The sequence below is a fragment of the Sylvia atricapilla genome, chromosome 21 (assembly GCF_009819655.1).
Source record: "Sylvia atricapilla isolate bSylAtr1 chromosome 21, bSylAtr1.pri, whole genome shotgun sequence".
NCBI classification, from domain to species: Eukaryota; Metazoa; Chordata; class Aves; order Passeriformes; family Sylviidae; genus Sylvia; species Sylvia atricapilla.
This window is the reverse complement of record NC_089160.1, coordinates 1,435,179-1,448,606: the sequence shown is the minus strand read 5'-3', so window position 1 is coordinate 1,448,606 and position 13,428 is coordinate 1,435,179. Positions and strand designations below refer to the sequence as shown.

The 13,428-nt window shown below is 46.1% G+C and overlaps 1 protein-coding gene across 2 annotated transcripts in view; it reads right to left on the bottom strand.

Annotated features, from left to right (window-relative positions):
• LOC136370470 (vascular endothelial growth factor receptor kdr-like) overlaps nt 1-13,428 on the bottom strand; it is a 126,678-nt gene that overhangs the window by 69,029 nt on the left and 44,221 nt on the right. For both annotated transcript variants that reach the window (XM_066333903.1, XM_066333904.1), the window contains exons 4-7: nt 9,738-9,865; nt 4,768-4,927; nt 2,676-2,812; nt 911-1,070 (exon numbers count right to left, since the gene is read on the bottom strand). In XM_066333903.1, coding sequence (XP_066190000.1) covers nt 911-1,070; nt 2,676-2,812; nt 4,768-4,927; nt 9,738-9,865 — 585 coding nt within the window. The remainder of the gene's footprint in view (nt 1-910; nt 1,071-2,675; nt 2,813-4,767; nt 4,928-9,737; nt 9,866-13,428) is intronic.

The following is a 13,428-nucleotide window of genomic DNA, read 5'->3' as shown; positions in this document are numbered from 1 at the left end:
GACAGAGCTCACCCTGTGTCACCCCAGGTTTCCCTGCTTTTCTCTGTTTGCACTTTGTTCCCACGCAGCTTCAAGAAAACGATGTGTGTTTTTAAAACTTATCTATTCGGTTTACACATTTCTCCTCTGGGAGGGGAAAGATGATTGATGGTGATGTTCACCAACGAGGTGGAAGAGGTGCCAACCTGTGTAGCCAATTTTTGGTCCTCTTGTCAAAGTGTACATAAGATGGAGTCAGATAAAATTAAGTAGAGGGCTTTCCTGCTGACCTTTCTGCTTTATTCTTTTGTGTCCCTGTTTGATTTTTTCCAACCTGCACAGAGCCCAAATGGACCAGGCTGTTCCCTCTGCTCCCCTGAGCAGCCCAGCCTCAGCCACGAAGGGCTGTTCCCACGTGAAGGAATTCTCGTGGGAAGCACAGGATCAGTGTGGGACACGCCTGGGGCATCTCTTGTGCCCACTGGATGGGTTTTCCAGGGCCTCACGTGTGGTGCCAGCTTTTTCAAACCATTCAGGTCCCTCAGACATCCCAGAAGGGTTTGGGTTGGGAGGAACCTTAAAGTTAATCCTCTCCACCCCTGCCGTGGACACCTCCCACTGTCCCAGGGTGATCCAACCCCAATGTCCAGCCTGGGGACACTGCCAGGATCCAGGGGCACCCAGACCTTCTCTGGGAATTCCATCCCAGTCCCTGCCCACCCTCAAGGGAACAATTCCTGCCCAACACCCCACTAAATGTCCCACTTGAATTTGTCGGAAGACACGGGAGCTGACTCTCACTGACTAATTAGAGGTTATAAATGATTAATGGCTGACTTTCTGCCGTGCTGCCACTCCAAACCAACAGATTTTCCATTATCCCCAAGGCTGAACCCTCCTGGTCCCGTCCTGGCTCGGCTGCAGCACTCACCATAGACAGTGACGGTGACATTGGCCTCCAGCCTGGTGGCATTGAATGTCCTGCAGATGTAGAGGCCCCCGTCCTCCCTGGTGACATTTTCAATTGTCAGGCTGCTGCCCACTTTGTACACGACATCGCTCTGGTCCATGGTCCTCCTGGGGGGAGGGTGCTGGGAGCCACAAAAAACACAGAGGGTCAAAAAAAAGCAGCAAGAAGCTGGATTATTGTCGTTCAGCCTTTTTCAAAGGCTGCCAGTGAAGGAGAGCAGTGATCTGTGTCGAAACCAGCACGTCTCCCCATCCCTGAAATGGATAAAATAAAATAAAAAAAGGCAGATGGGCAGGAAGAGCTCTTGTGTGAAGTTTGGTTATCAAGTTTAATAAGAGAGAGAGAAGCAGAGTGGAAATGTGGCTGAAATTGGTGCTGAAATTCTGGTAAACAAGGGGATCCATCCCAGCCCTTCTCCAGGATCAAATCCCGAGGATCTCAGGGTAAAAGCTGCTGCAGGGTCAGAGCTGTGCTTGGGTTTGAGGGTTTTTAAATTTATTTTGGTCACAGCCAGTATTTTTTTCTGTATTAAAAACCTCCTGCTTTCTAAAAAGGAATATATTATGACAGAAATATAATATATTATGACAGCCAAGTGCCAATGCAAATTCCTGGGGAATTTTAGCAAGGATTATTGCTTTCAGTAGGATTTTTGATCCCAGAGATTTGGCCAAGATGTTTTACATTTGTAATGCTGGAAATACAAGGAGAGTTCAGAGGAAAAGGAATCTTTTCCACCATATGGGGTTCAAGAAGGCAAATTCAGTAACTCTGTAGTGCTTGGATCTCTATAAATCTTGTGTTATATTTTCAGTCGTTTCCTCACCAAAACAAAGTCAGACACTCTTTTTTTTTAAAAGGAAACAAATCAAAATTAATTAGTTTTTAGGAATCACATTTTAAACCTTCCCAAAAGTCTTAGATGCTTCTTTGCAATGTGTATTTTGCTGAACTAAACAGAAAAAAACCCTCCAATTATTTTAATTCTCAGCACCCAACAGAACCAAGAGTGGAATCTCAGACAAATGAACTGATTTGGGAAATTTGTCTGAATCTCAGACAAATGAATTGATTTGGGAAATTTGTCTGAATTTCAGACAAATGAATTGATTTGGGAAATTTGTCTGAATCTCAGACAAATGAATTGATTTGGGAAATTTGTCTGAATTTCTGAATTTCAGACAAATGAACTGATTTGGGAATTTTTTTTTTTTTTTTTTAGGAGAAGTGAGAGGGTTTGGCACCTCAAATATTCAGCCTCTTACTTATTTCTACTTCAGATTTGTCACTTTTTGTGTTGCATCCACAGAAAGCTCAAGCCTCAGAATTTACATTTCATCCTTTGGGGATGGTTTCCACAGGTTCAGTTGTGTTCTCCTTTGCTTTTTTCCCACTTCATAAACACCAAAATAGACGGGGAGATTGACAGCTGACAACCTGCATCCGAGACCTGTCAAGTGAGACAGCCAGGACAGAAGGAATGAAGGAGTTTTCCCCCCCAAAAAAAGAAGGAAACATTGCTGACTTTCCCTGACGGGGTTTATTCAGCGAGGTTTGCAGTTTGATCTGCAGGCTCAGGGAGGGCAGAGAAGTCCCAGATTCACCCAAACACAGAAATTCAATCAATGCCAGGCTTATGAATGGCTGGGTAATTTCAGAAGAAGTGATAATTGGGGTTTTCTGAGCCCTGTGGGTTTTGGGAAGAGGAGGAACCCCATGCACTCACCGTGCCGCGGGGACACGTCCAGACGAACTCGATGCGCCCGTTGATGAAGGTCTCGGCTTTGCACTCCAGCTTCAGCGTTTCTCCAACCAGCAGCTTTTTGGCACTTGCCTTCAGAGCCAGGTTCTGAATCCTGCCCTCTGCAACGGGAGAGGCAGAGCTGTGAGCAGGGACCCTGATCCCATGGACAGGAAGGGCTGCTCTTCCCTGAGCCGTGGCTCCAGCACCCCACAGAAAAGTGTCCAGAGGTGGAAACTCCTCCTTTTGAGGGCCTCAAAACGAGAGGATCCGCTTTTGTTGGACATGAGGCACGTTTCTCCAGTCCTTTCCTGCCCTGCTCCCTTTCCTTCCTGAATGAGATCCCAAAATTCCCAAATGAGAGCCCCAAATCCCCGAGTGGGACCCCCAAATCCTTGAATGGGATCTCCCAATCCCTGAATGGGATCTTCAGATTCCTGAATGGGATCTTCAAATTCCTGAATCGGATCCCCAGATCCCTAAATGGGATCTCCCAATCCCTGAATGGGATCTTCAAATTCCTGAATTGGATCCCCAGATCCCTAAATGGGATCTCCCAATCCCTGAACGGGATTTTCAAATTCCTGAATTGGATCCCCAGATCCCTAAATGGGATCTCCCAATCCCTGAATGGGATCTTCAAATTCCTGAATCGGATCCCCAGATCCCTAAATGGGATCTCCCAATCCCTGAATGGGATCTTCAAATTCCTGAATTGGATCCCCAGATCCCTAAATGGGATCTTCAAATTCCTGAATGGGATCTTCAAATTCCTGAATTGGATCCCCAGATCCCTAAATGGGATCTCCCAATCCCTAAATGGGATCTCCCAATCCCTGAATGGGATCCCCAAGTCTTGCTCTAACACATTTATAAATGCCTTAAAGACATCATCTCTGAACTTCCATCAGTTTTTGGTGCCCAGGACCAAACCCAGACCTGGCCAGTGACAGTAACACACGACAGGAAAGGGATTTCCTGGGTCCTTTTGAGCTGCAGAGGGATGACCCAAGAGGTTTTGTGGGTTTGCATTCATGATTTTAATAAAAAAATTACTCCAACAAGGGAAAAAAAATTTTAAAAAAAGGAGAAAGAGAGCTATTTACAGGAGTTTTATTTGGCTGCCACACAAATTTACGAGGCTGTTGTTCAAAGCTGAGTGCTGATTGTACAGAAGGATGCCATGAGCTAATGGGAATGGAGTTCGAGTAAATAGAAGATATATGAGGAGATAAAGAACGTACACGGAAAACAAAAGAAAAATAAATTCTAATTGGTTGCATGTAAACGCCCAGCACTCAAAAATTTAATGTTTAGTCGCTTCAAATTCAGATTTTAATTATGAGCCGAAGCTCGGCTGTAAATCCGAGGGAAATGGTGTAGTAAATCACCAAGAGAAAATCTATAAAAAGCCGAGATGTGAATTAGCAGCGTAGTGAGATTTTTATACGATGATCACACGTGGTTAATGACCAGAAGCAAAAAGAAAGCTGCACTTTGCTTTGTCCTGACCCAGCAGCTGCTTTACTGCAAATACAGCTCAGTCCAAACGAACAAAGATGGGATAAAACACTCCTGTTTTGTACCACCTCAGCACTTGGTCATTTCTCAAAACCAGGAAGTGGCTCCAATCCAAATTCTATTGAATAGGGGAGGGTAAAAAAAAAAACAACCAAAAAAAAACCTAAAAAAACAACCAAAAAAACCCCAAAAAACCCACAAACAAAACCACAAAAAAAAACCCCGAAAAAACAAAACAAAACAAACAAACAAAAAAAACAAAAAAAACCCCCCAAACCAAACAAACAAACAAAAAAAACCCACCAAAAAAAACAAGCAACACAAAAAACCCACCAAAAACCAAACAACAACAACAAAAAAAAAAAAAAAAACACCAAAAAAACAACAAAAAACAAACAAAAAACCAAACAAACAAACAAAAAAAAACCCCCAACAAAACAAAAAAAAACAAAAAAAACCCACAGAAAGGAAGAAGGGCTTCACTTTGAGCATCCCAGGGAGATGAAATAGGAATAACCCAGGAGCTCCCAGTGGGGCAGGGGCTCTGGGCACTCACCCAGTCTCTGGGCCATGTAGTAGGAGTTGAAGACGCTGCCGTTGACGTGGGCTGAGCACGTGAGGATCCCAGAGGGCACGAAGGAGTGGGAGGGGATGACAAAACCTCTCTTGGGGTCCCACAGCATCTTCCTGAAGCTGATCTCTGCAGAAGAAGGGTACTGCGAGGGAACAGATGAAGGGTGAGGATGATGTTCCCCAAGGCTGCTGTGCCTCAGGGGCAGGGCTTTGACCCGTCCCTGGGGGTTTGGGGGCTCTGCCCCACACATCTGCAGCAGCCTGAACAGAGAGGAAAGTTTATAAGGTGAGAGTTTCTCTGAAACTCAGCGCCTGGGCATCCAACCCAGGAGTCCCAGTGCTCTCAGATCTCGTGTGTGGGACCCTCACCCCTTCTCTGGAAATCATTATCCCCATCTTGTATGGATTTTGTGGGGTGATCTTTTCCTCCCAGCGCCGCACGGAGCTACCACACATTTTTTTCTCCCCCGTTGTAATTTAAAAATGTGTAATTTAAAAACGTGAAATTAGACTTTCACCAAATCAGAATTATTCACGAATTCACCTGAATGGGGTTATCCACAAGCTCTGGTCTGTGGGCACTCCCCAGATTCTATCCCACGGAAAGTGGGGAGACACTCTCAGAGCACCCCATGGATTTCCCTGGAAGCAGCCTGGGTGCCTTAGGAGTGTAAATCACAAAAATAAAGGGGCTAAAGCACTTTTTGTCCTAAATTCATAAATACCTGTGATGTTCTGAGGGTGAAAAAAACACCCTCAGCTCTGCTTTACGAGGAAGAAGTGAGAATAGAAAAGTGGAAAATAAACTAGAGCAAAAATTCATTTAATGAGAGTGAATTCCTCCTCTGTCTGCCCTTGGACAACCCCAGTGTCAGGCAGATTGGCTTTTGTTGTGAGGAATAATCAGTTTATTGTCGTTATTAACACACAGGGAAATCCTCTGTTTGCTAGAGGGAATGTAATTTGCTTTCCAAAACTTTTTGAAAATCCTGGATTATAATATACCAAAGAGCCGTGTGAAATTAAATGGAGGCACAGACAGCTCTGCCTTTCCCAGCAGGACACAGGGAGACTCTTTAGGAGGCTCTTTAGGACTGAGGATGCTCTTTGGGGGTGTTGACATCACTTCTGCCCCAAAAAAACGAAAGGTCTGGGCAAACCTCAGTGTGCCTGCAGTTACCTCATGATAATTAACTTTATTTGCTTCTCCCTCCTCCTCCTCATATCCCGGCTGCTCAAAGGGGAGGTTTTCCTTTTCAGGGAGACCCTGCTTTAGCTTTGGGAGCTGACCAAGGGATGAGAGCAGGAATTTCACCCCCGATGGAATTCCTGCTGTGTGCAGCTCCTGTTTGTCCCCCAGCAGTCAGGACTGTGGTTTGGCAGGGCAGCTTAAAGTGGGTTCAGTTTAAACAGTTCCACAGAACCTCGGGGCTGTGCACACACCAGTGACCAGGATTGGTTTGGGTTAATTATTACAATTCCAGCACGGACCAAACCCAAAGGAATTCTGGCTGAGGAGCTGGTGATGCTGCAGGGGGATGTGGGGACAGCCAGACAGTGGCTGTCTTTTGGAGCAGCATCTCTCCTGACAGCAGTAGGAAACGAGGATTTCTTGTAAACGCTTTTGAAATAATCAAGCTGTGGCGTCTCCGTTTAGAACAGTGAGGAAAAAAAAATAGGGAAAAAAATCACAGAAAGATCTGAAACCTGAGGCTCAATCGTGCTTCAGCACTCGTCAAGGTCAAAGCTGGAAGTGGCAAATGCACGCTGAACCACGTCAGTGGCTAAACAGATCTGACACGGCTGAAAAAGCTCTTTTTGCCCCGAATTAAAATCACGTTAAGCAAAATTAAAAGCCCGAGTTGTGCGTCTTAGCAGGAGTTTATTAATAACAAAGATGATTTATTGAGATAGCTGGGATCTGGTTTGTGTAATCAAGAGGTGCCTTTCTCTGAGCATGTTTAAAGAGAGTGCAGTGATTTTAAAGTATAATGGTAACACAAGGAACTTAATTTACGGTGGCAAAGGGTCCATTTTCCACAAGAATAATAAAACGTGATAAAGCTGAACTTCAGGGTTTGGCAGCTCTGCTCCCCGATGCCTGAGGGAAGGGGGAAGGAAAAATAACCCTGCTCAGGAGGCCCTTTTCAACACCACACACAGATTAAACATCTCCATAAAAAAAATATTCACAAATACCTATTTAAACAATCAAAAAAAAAATATATATATATATAAAAGCCTCAATGCTGCTCGAAGGAAATCACAGTGGCTTTTCCTCCCTTTGAAGTGTTGTCCTGCCTCTCCAGTTGTCTCCTGGAGATTAAATTTGGAAGGAGAGGATGTTCTAAATTTGTCTGATGGTGTCTCTCACTTCTCCTCTTCTGCCCCATTTCCTCCCAGTCGCTGCCTCGGGCTGGGGTGATGCTGGGGGGTTTTATCTTTCCTACTTCCCAAATCCTCTACTGCATTAGTGTGTAACTCTAAACTCCAGACAGAGTGATAGTTAACTGTCCTCACATTTTGGTCAGACAGAACAGTTCCTCTAAGCTTGAAATCCAAGGACACCTCACTGCCTCAGGCCCCAAAAAGTGTCATCAAAAGTGAACTGGGGGGAGCAAACTGGGGGAATGTGACTTCATTGTAATTGATATGTAAATGGACCAAACCTATAACTGGCTGAAAAACTCATATCCATTGTCCATTTGTAAATTACATTCCCTCTAGCAAATAGAGGATTTCCCTGTGTGTTAATAATAACAATAAACTGATTATTCCCCGCAGCATAACCCCTCAGAGACTTTTGACTGTCCAAGGTGAACCTATTGAAGGCCTTTAATAAATACCCATTTTTATTCTCTTTATCTGTTTAGGGAGCCACTGCCGGGCATCAGTTCTCTCTGTTTACACTGAACCTCCTGAGAACAGTCGCCTGCTTTTACTTCATTCCATCAATTCAAACCAAGTTGGGAATCTTGGGAATAGCTGGCTCCAGCCTCCATCCCTTTGGCAGCAGTTACACCTGAATTAAGGAGTGAATTTATCAAGGTTACAGCACAGTCCGTGCAGGCCGAGGCTGTTTGGGGTAATAAAAATGGGAATTTCAGGTCTGGGCCCTGAAATTCAAATTGCTCTAGGAATTTCACGTCTGGTCACTCAGTGGGAGTCCAGCCAGATGCCACGTGTGACTGGATCCCAGATCTTCCTGAGGTGCCATGTCCCAGCAGTTTGTGGGTTTGGAAAACGCCTGGGAATTTACTGGGCAGCAGGAAGAGCAGGGCTGCTCATCAGGGAGGGAATAAACGTGGAGAGGGAATTCCAAAGCCACCCCGATGGTGCCGGGGTCTTCAGCACTGCTCCAGCCATGGATTTGGTGAAGCAGGCTCAGATCTGATGGGGATATTTCATTTTTACAGCCAAAGGAGAGAAGGTGCTAACACTTACCCAGCTTAAAACTGGAGAGGAGCCTCTTTCCCCACTTCAATCCCTGCTGGTGGAATTTAAAAACAGAGATCTCCAAAGCAGTGAGGCTCCTGCTCTCCCTCTGCACCTCCACTGGGAATGTGCCATGTGTCCCAGCAGGAGCTGGAGCCCTGGGACTCCATGTGCTGCCTCCAGAACAGGGGGACATCAAAGGATCTCATGACTTCCATGAAGATTAGAGGTGCTCAGATCCTCTCTGCCATCTCCAGAACAGTCTCACAGCCCCTCCAGAACGGGCTGGAGCAGCAGCACAGGATGAGCTCCTGTTCCCTTCAGGATTTCCTGAGCTGCCAGCCTGCCAGGGGAGTGGGAAGTCGCAGAATTCCTGATGTAAAAATGCAGGATTGGAGCCAGGAGACCTCTTGTCCTTCCTCACTCCACCACAGGCAACTCTGGAAAGCAGCTCTGAAACCTTTTAAACCAGTGACTCCATCGACTGAGCAGGGCCCAGACCTGAAATTTCCATTTTTATTATCCCAAACAACCTTGGCCTGTGCTGAAACCTTGGCACTCAGGTGGAACTGCTGCCAAAGGGATGGATCATCTGTTCCCAAAATTCCCAACTTGGTCTGAATTGGTGAAATGAAGCAAAAATGGGCAATTTTTCTAAGGAGGTCCAATGAATAAAGAGAGAACCTTTCAGAGAGAGTCAGGTGTTATACAAATAATTTTGAAGGAGAATAGTGCTGTCATCCACCTCTGCCAACGTATGGAGGAACACCACGCCACAACATAGAATAAATAGGTGATAAACTCAGCCTAATCCCTAAAAATCTTTTTACCTGGTTTAAGTTGAGAGAACAGGATCATGTTTCTGGATTTTCTGTGTCTTTCCTTTTTTTAATGGAATTTACCCAGCTTTATTCACCTAAATTTGTGTTTTCCCCCAATTTGTTGGCAGCCCAGTGTCATTCCTATTTTTTAATGGAATTTACCCAGCTTTATCCACCTGAATTTGTGTCTTTCCTATTTTTTAATGGAACTTACCCAGCTTTATCCACCTAAATTTGTGTCATTCCTATTTTTTATGGAATTTACCCAGCTTTATCCACCTAAATTTGTGTTTTCCTCCACTTTGTTGGCAGCCCAGCGTCTTTCCTATTTTTTTATGGAACCTACCCGGCTTTATCCACCTAAATTTGTGTTTTCCTATTTTTTAATGGAACCTACCCAGCTTTATCCACCTAAATCCATATTTTTCCCCATTTTGTTGGCAGCCCAGTGTCATTCCTATTTTTTAATGGAATTCACTCAGCTTTCTCCACCTGAATTTGTGTCTTTCCTATTTTTTAATGGAACTTACCCAGCTTTATCCACCTAAATTCATATTTTTCCCCACTTTGTTGGCAGCCCAGTGTCATTCCTATTTTTTAATGGAATTTACCCAGCTTTATCCACCCAAATTTGTGTTTTCCCCAATTTTTTGGCAGCCCAGACCCTGAAGTGAGCTTCTCTGAGGCCGTGTCTCACCTGGGTGAGCTTGGGTCTGATGTCTGGTGAGGTGACCCTGCAGGGGATCACCACTGCCCTCTTATCATCCACGATGTAGATGATGTCAGGGTGCTCCGAGTGCATCTCCACAAATGGATTCTTGTAGTCTGCAGGGAAATAAAATAAAAATAAAAATAAAAATAAAAATAAAAATAAAAAACCAAGCATGGGTTTGGAGAAGTGCTCAGTCACTGCAAGGGCACAGCAGTGTGAGCACTGGGCTGCCCAAAAAGGCTCCTCTGGAGTCAGGACATCAAATATCATCCTGCCACTGTCACACAGGGGTTGGAGCCAGTGACCAGTCCCGTGGATTTAGGATTTAACCCCACGTTCATCCAAAAAAACTGTTCAAAACTTCGTGGGTTAGCAGCTCAAGATGCCAAAACACTTCTGGGCTTTGGGAACCCTCCTGTCCTTCATCTGGGGATATCAACCTGCATTTCTTGCCTGATGACAGCCTCTGCTGAGGGAATGAAGCACCCAAATGTTGTCACCTGGGATTAACCCTCAGGGAACCAGCTCAGTGCGGAGCTGGAGCTCCTTTGCTCCATAAACCAGTCCAGTTTCATTCCTAACCACAGCAAGGCAGGGATGGACACTGAAGAGTGACCCTGCTGCCTTTTTTGGGGTTTGGAGCTTCATTTTAGCTCTGAGAAGTGGCAGTTTTGTCCTGAGCAGACAAAATGATCCGTGGGTTTCCTCAGGAGGAGAGCAAGTGTTGGTTGGAGCTGTGTGTGGGACAGAAAGGCCACGAGCGGGGGGATGATGGAGTTTTATAAAAGGCGCTGTGCAAGGACCAGAGATTCCTGTGGGATTCCTGTGTGGACCTGGGGCTGATGCCTCAAGTTTTATTTTCCTGTATTCCAGGTTCTGTGGTGCCCAGGGCTCAGCTCTGAGCTCACAGTCAGTGTCACTCAGCTCTGCACACAGCAGGGACACAAAACAAATCCTTCTCCTGCTGCACACCAAGGACAACTTTCAGCCCCAAAGCACAAACAAGGGTGGGCTGGAGGGAGGGACAAGGATGGGACCTCACAGCCTGGAGCTGGGATGGGACAATTCAACCCCAAAAAGCAAATGGACCAAAACTTGTAAAAATGTGAGATCTCATGACCAACCAACCATTTTGTGACCATTTTGTGACCATTTTGTGTCCATTTTGTGACCATTTTGGGTCCACCTTGGTTGTAGCCAGGCTCTGTCCTGCCCAAGGTGGATCCCAAAGGTCTTTCAATAAATCTCCACTTTATTCTCCAGCTCTGTCCATTCTCTGTTCCAGCTCAGCCATCCTGAGGCATCAGGACTGAGCACCAGCACTGCACCCAAAGCAGATAAAGTCCAAAAAAAAAATCTGGATGATTTCTCTAATTTCTAGTGCTGTCTTTTTCTGCCAGTTTTTCTTCCAGGCCACTGGTTTATTCTGGCTGCGCTTTGGTGTAAGGGCACCGCAGGAAACGTTCTGTGAGAGAGATTAATTAGAATTAAAACATTAGATCTCTTATCTCCCCACACTGAGGAAGTTTCAGATGCACATCTGAACTTTCTGGTCAGGCAGGCCCTGGTTCTAATCAAGCCTCGAGCTGAGAAACCTGATCTTTGAACCACAACTTTTGTAGCTTGGTCCAAGCCCCAAAACAAATAGGAAATATTTATACTCAGTTCAGTGTCTCGTGCACTTTCCCAAAAATGCTAAATTCTCCTGTTGAGTCACATCATGAAAATGTGTTTAGTGTTTATCCCTGCAGCTTAATCCCTCTGCAGTCTTGCTCTCCAGTTGAGCCACACTGGGAGGTATCAAATGTGACAATATTTTTATTTTTATTCTACTTAAAAGAAGACACTGGATAATTAAAAGAAGATCCTTGGGTTATTTGTGATAGGAAAAAAAAAAAAGCAGAGAAAGTAGATTTTATTTTTTTGTGTTTGCAACAAAGTGCAAAAAAGGTGTCAGGGGAAATGTAATCACAATTATTTCTTGTCCTGTGGAGAAAAGGAAAGAACAAGGAACGTGCCACGTGACAGGGGATGGACAAGAGGATGGAAAAGGATGGATGGAGAAAGATACAGGCCAAGAGGAAATTCGCTGAGGGGAAAAAAAAGGAGCTTCCTGATACTAAACTATTCACAGTGCAGCATCAAATTTTGACTGAAAAGACGGAAGCACTGAATTTAAAAACTGTTTCTGACGGTATTTTTGCAAAGAATTTCAGAACCCACGGGTCACGGCAGGGACACCTCCCACCATCCATTGCTCCAGCTCCATCCAACCCGGCCCTGGACACTTCCAGGGATGGGGCAGCCTCAAGAATCTCAGTCATCAGGGACCAAGGACATGGAGAAGAGCTCAAACCTTGTGTGTCCTGCTCCAAATCCCCTCCCAGGCTGGAGCAAGGCAGTGCCACAGGGAAGGAGAGGATTTCCAGCCCTTTCCAGCCAGCTGGACTGCTCACTTAGCAGATAAGCAAATAGAAAGTGGCTCTCAGCCTTGGGGCTTAACAAAGAATGACAAAGGATAAATTCTGAGCTAATCGACTGCCAGATGATACCTTTGTCATGGTTTGTACAGACAAAAAAAAAAAAAAATTTCCTTCTAGAAAGCCCTCAATAGTTCAGAGTGACAGTGGCGTGGAAAAATGATCTGCTGGAGCATCAGGAGTGTCACTGCCAGCTTTACAGCCATGCTCACCACCTCCAGTCCACCAGCAATCAGTTCACTCCTTGTAAAAAACTCTCTCTCAGGGACAGAACGTCTTGAAACAAAAGGGACAGGGTCACTTTTCTTTAAAAACGATAACCTCAGCGTGGAGGGAGATCTCCAGTTCCAGGTGGTGTACATCAGCTGCACTCAGCGGTGGCAATGTGGAGAGCTGTGGCGTGGGAAATGCAGGTGCTGTCCTCCCCACAGCCACCCAGGACACTGAACTCACCGGGGAAACTCCTCAGCAAAGGATGAAAACAGAGTGCTCTGCTCCTCCCGGGCTGGGAAGGTGGAATTCCCTCTGAATCTCACCCAGGAAGAAACATCCAGCAATTCCCAGGGGACAGATCAAAAGAATGATTTAGTGCAGAGCTGGTTATGTGTGAAGAGAGACAAGAGCTGGAGCACGTTGGGGGTTTATCAGCTGCAGCCCCAGCCCAGGGGTGAGGAAAAGCCTTTGCCCTGGGTGTCTGGATCCCAGGTCAGGGGTGAGGAAAAGCCTTTGCCCTGGGTGTCTGGATCCCAGCCCAGGGGTGAGGAAAAGCCTCTGCCCTGGGTGTCTGGATCCCAGCCCAGGGGTGAGGAAAAGCCTTTGCCCTGGGTGTCTGGATCCCAGGTCAGGGGTGAGGAAAAGCCTTTGCCCTGGGTGTCTGGATCCCAGGTCAGGGGTGAGGAAAAGCCTTTGCCCTGGGTGTCTGGATCCCAGGTCAGGGGTGAGGAAAAGCCTTTGCCCTGGGTGTCTGGATCCCAGCCCAGGGGTGAGGAAAAGCCTCTGCCCTGGGTGTCTGGATCCCAGCCCAGGGGTGAGGAAAAGCCTTTGCCCTGGGTGTCTGGATCCCAGGTCAGGGGTGAGGAAAAGCCTTTGCCCTGGGTGTCTGGATCCCAGGTCAGGGTGAGGAAAAGCCTCTGCCCTGGGTGTCTGGATCCCAGGTCAGGGGCAGGCTGCAGGAAGCTCAGCAGGAGCACAAAGAG